The sequence below is a fragment of the Emiliania huxleyi genome (genome assembly GCF_000372725.1).
Source record: "Emiliania huxleyi CCMP1516 chromosome Unknown EMIHUscaffold_1484, whole genome shotgun sequence".
In the NCBI taxonomy this organism is placed as follows: domain Eukaryota; phylum Haptophyta; order Isochrysidales; family Noelaerhabdaceae; genus Emiliania; species Emiliania huxleyi.
The window spans coordinates 1-3,930 of record NW_005201108.1 but is presented as its reverse complement, the minus strand read 5'-3'; the positions used below and the strand labels follow the sequence as shown (position 1 = coordinate 3,930).

Here is a 3,930-nt window from a genome sequence, read left to right as displayed (position 1 = left end):
CATCATCAAGCCGTACTTCGGCTTCCTCCCTGGCGACCCGGCGCTCTGGTCTGCGCTGCACGACTACGCAGAGTTCTGGGGCGGGCTGCTCGTGGCCATCGGCCTTCTCACGCGGCCGGCCTCGCTGCTCCTCTTTGCCACGATGGCGTGCGCAGTTTACTTCCACCTCGCATCGACCGGACTCCAGGGCTTCCCGCTCGGCCATGTGGAGAACTACAGCTACAATTTCGAGGAGCCCGTGCTCTACGCGCTGATCTTTTGGCTCCTGTCCAAGACCGGAGCCGGCTCGATTTCCATCGACGAGAAGATTGCTCAGGCCTTTGACGCAGAATGAACCCGGCAAGAGGGTGGGCGAGAGCCGAACATGCGTACGCAGCCCCTTGGAGCGCGAAGCCTTCGTAGCCCTCCGCTCTACTGTGGAGCGCGCGAGGGGCTGGAGCGGTGGAGCGGACCAGAATCGCAGAGTGTCCACGCATGAAGGCACGCATGATTTGGGGTGATAAATAAAAATAAATAAGGCGGGTCAAACTCTGAGACGAGATGGGATTTAGGGACATGTGAGATGTGTCCCCGCCCTGCACGATCTTGGTGTGAGGGAAGCTTGGGGTGCACATGGCGTGACGCCTGCAACCCAAACGCGCAAGCAGGCGTCACGCCAAGCCAAAAGCAAAACGACGGGGCGGCCCAAACGCGGAACGCGAACGGCCAACGGGCCCGTTAGTAAAGGTAAAAAAGGACACTTCTGACGTCTACTAGGAGATGGATAAAAAGGAGCAAGTCCCCGCCCTGCGGTCTTTGCGTGCAGGGTCTTTGTGTGTATACCCACACAACATACAACATGTACATGTGTGAAGCTGTGCAGCTGCCGTGAGAACTACATGCATGTGGTACATGTACAGCAGCGACACACGGCACACGCTAGGGCACACGCGCCGCGCGTGCAGGTATTCGCTTTGTGTATGCGCGCGTCCGCCGAGAAACGAAACGGGCAGACGCCGCCAAAATCAGCCGATGGCGGGCCGGTCCATTCGCCCATTCTCCATCTCGGTCCCTTTCCTCCGGTCCTTGTCGAAGGTCTGGTCGCGAGCGTCGTCGGCAGCGTAGAAGTAGTCCTGGTGAGTCTTTGGCGTGATCTCGTCGATCGCCCACCCCTTTGCTCGCAAGGAAGCCGCTATGGCGTTGAGTCGGATCGCGTTGACGCCGAAGTCCGTCTGGCCCACGCGGGAGCTCGAGCGCACCTGGATGCCCTGCTCCCTCCCGCCCGCCATGGCGAACTCGACGTCGTCGATGTAGCCCTTCTTGAGCGCCTCGAACTGGACGTACAAATAGCTGTCCGTCTCCTTCACGACCGCGAATCCGCCGCCGTCGATGAAGCTCTGCCCGGGCTTGTACTCCTTGACCGCACTGGCCAGGGTCTTAAACGGGGCCGGGTCATCCGCCGGAGGCCTCCAGGGCGAGATGAGTGTGTCCACGCCCGTCAGGATGCGGTCCTCCAAGAGGCTGTCTCCGGTGGTGCTGAAACAGTTCGGCTTCCCGTCGCACCCGCGCAGCCCTGAAAACGTGACGGGGTCCGCATCTATGGATTGCTCGTTGATGGTGCGCTTCAGCACGCCGAGGTCCTTTGGCGGCGTGCCGCGGCGCTTGGCCTTGTCGACGTAGCTTGCGTACTCTGGGATCGCGTTGTCAAAGGCGCCGGCGCGGCGGATGGGCGACGAGGCGACGGCGGCGGCGGCGCCGCCGCCGATGACTGCACGGCGCGTGCTCCGCACGGCCTCGCACGAGACGACGAGGAGGAGGAGCAGGCGAACGATCATCGTGGAGGCTGAAGCGAAGGGCCCGGAACACACGAAAGCGGTCGGCGAGCTGACGCTCGACAACAACAAAGAAGGTGCGCCGTCCAACTGCGAGCTGCGAATAGGACCGCCGCAAGGCGTGGCCTGGGGCGGTTGAGCATCCCTACGGGGGAGCCTTGCGCTTTTTTTCAACCAGAAATCACGACTCTCACAGTGTCAGTGATTTGGGCTCGGCAGCTTGTCAGCCCTCAGCCGAAGCTGGGGCCGGTCCCGTAGCCGAGAGAGAGAGCCCGCGTCGATGAGTTCGACGCGGTCGGGGGGGGCTGCGGAGAGGCCAGCGAGGTGGCGATCGCTGTGCACTCACTGATTGCTCATGCATGGCCGGGGCCGCGATGTGTGAATTTGGAAATCGGGTCAGCACTTCCCTTGGGATGAGAGGAAGGTTAGTCTAACGCTTGAAGTAGGCAAAGTATACCGGGCGGTCGCCGTAGACACGGTTGAGGTAAAGGCCAGACATCTTGCCCCTGACGGGTGAGACAAGGGTGTTGATGCGCCTGAGAGCGGCACGAGTGAGGAGGCCGCGTGCTGCAGCTTGCATGCAGGTGGCCAAAGACACCACTGCCTGCTGTGCCGTCAGCTCTTCACGCCACTCCTGTCGCCGAGTCAGCACTTCGACTCGGCGCTCGCCTGCCACTTTCATGCCCTCCAGCTGCTCTGTCACCGCTGCAAGAGCAGTGTCAGCATGCACCTTCATGCCCTCCAACTGCTCTGTCACCGGCAAGAGCAGTGTCAGCATGCAAATTGTCGGGGAAACGTGCAGCAGCACCAGCGGTGCGCCGTCGCCGCCGGCCTCGCCGCCCCATCACAGATGGAACGTGAGCCGAGCGAGGCGATCGACGCCGCGGGAGGCCTTGGTAGTCGACGCAGCAGCCGCAGCGCGCGGGCGCAGCGGCCAGGGCGCGACAACGGACGCACGTCAAAACAGCGTAATCTCTCTCAGTGTATGTACTTTTTGCACGGTATTCGGATTTGGATAAATTTCAGTTTTGAGATTCGCCTCGCAGATTACCCGACGAACGATATTTTCCTGCTTAGCGCGATTTCCGTCAAACCAGTTTACCCAGTCTCCCACAATTCGTGTTTCAGCTTACCCGGTCGCTTAAATTTGTCATGTCAGATTACCCGGTCGGCCAAATTTCTCGTCCAGATTACCCGGCAACGATATTTTCCTGCTCAGCAGCAATTTCATCAAAAAACTGAGAACCAGTTTACCCAGTCTCCCAACAATTCACGTTTCAGCTTACCCGGCCGCTAACTTTTCTCATGTCAGATTACCCGGTCGGCCAAATTTCTCGTCCAGATTACCCGGCGGCTAACTTTTCTCTTTGAGATTACCCGGGCGCGCAAATTTCTCGTTTCAGCTTACCCGGACGCGAGCGTGCACCTCGTCCAGAGAGCGAGCACCTGCGGCACTTGCTTGGTCCTAAGGAGAGCTCCCACTCGGAATCCCCGGCCTCGTTTGCTTGAATGACGCAGTCGTGAATCCCAAACGGTTTCAGATTACCCGGCGCATCCCACTACCGGGTGATCTGGAAAAAGAAATTTCACCTGCCGGGGTAACCTGGAAACGACATTTCGCCGTGTTGGGTAATCTGGAAACGACATTTTGCCGCACCGGGTGATCTGAAACCGCTCACGCCGGGTGATCTGGAAAACGCCGGGTGATCTGCGAGGCGAAGCTCAAAACCGGGTGATCTGGAAAAAGAAATTTCGTGACCCGGGTAACCTGGAAACGACATTTCGCCGTGTTGGGTAATCTGGAAACGACATTTTGCCGTGTTGGGTGATCTGCGAGGCAAGAACTCGCAGACGCCGGGTGATCTGAAAAACGCCGGGTGATCTGCGAGGCGAATCTCAAAACCCGGGTAATCTGAAATTTATCCTTCGGATTTTTAGCAATACCATTGTTTGTTCGGAGTTTCGCTATTTGGTCGTGTGGGTGTGAATGCCGGTATTAGTCAACGGTACCGCGTCGGCGACGCGGGCGCCTTGCGGGCAGGGCCCTTAGCCACCCTCTATCTTGCGCGGTCAAAACTCGAAGCGTAAAAGAAAGAAAGAAATCGACCCCCGAAGGGAG

General features: G+C 59.1%; 2 protein-coding genes across 2 annotated transcripts in view; one reads left to right on the top strand and one right to left on the bottom strand.

The window, feature by feature from the left end:
* Positions 1–334, top strand: part of EMIHUDRAFT_252882 (hypothetical protein) — a gene marked incomplete at both ends in the record, with an annotated part of 2,455 nt that extends 2,121 nt beyond the window's left edge. Inside the window, one exon of the mRNA XM_005786881.1 lies at positions 72–334. Within this exon, the coding sequence (XP_005786938.1) occupies positions 72–334 (263 nt within the window). The remainder of the gene's footprint in view (positions 1–71) is intronic.
* Positions 335–1,004: 670 nt separating this feature from the next.
* Positions 1,005–1,814, bottom strand: EMIHUDRAFT_252881 (hypothetical protein; the record flags this gene model as incomplete). The annotated part of the gene is made up of 2 exons (XM_005786880.1): positions 1,005–1,667; positions 1,770–1,814. The coding sequence occupies 2 exons, from the start codon at positions 1,812–1,814 to the stop codon at positions 1,005–1,007; spliced, it is 708 nt and encodes a 235-aa protein (XP_005786937.1).
* Positions 1,815–3,930: the final 2,116 nt, after the last annotated feature.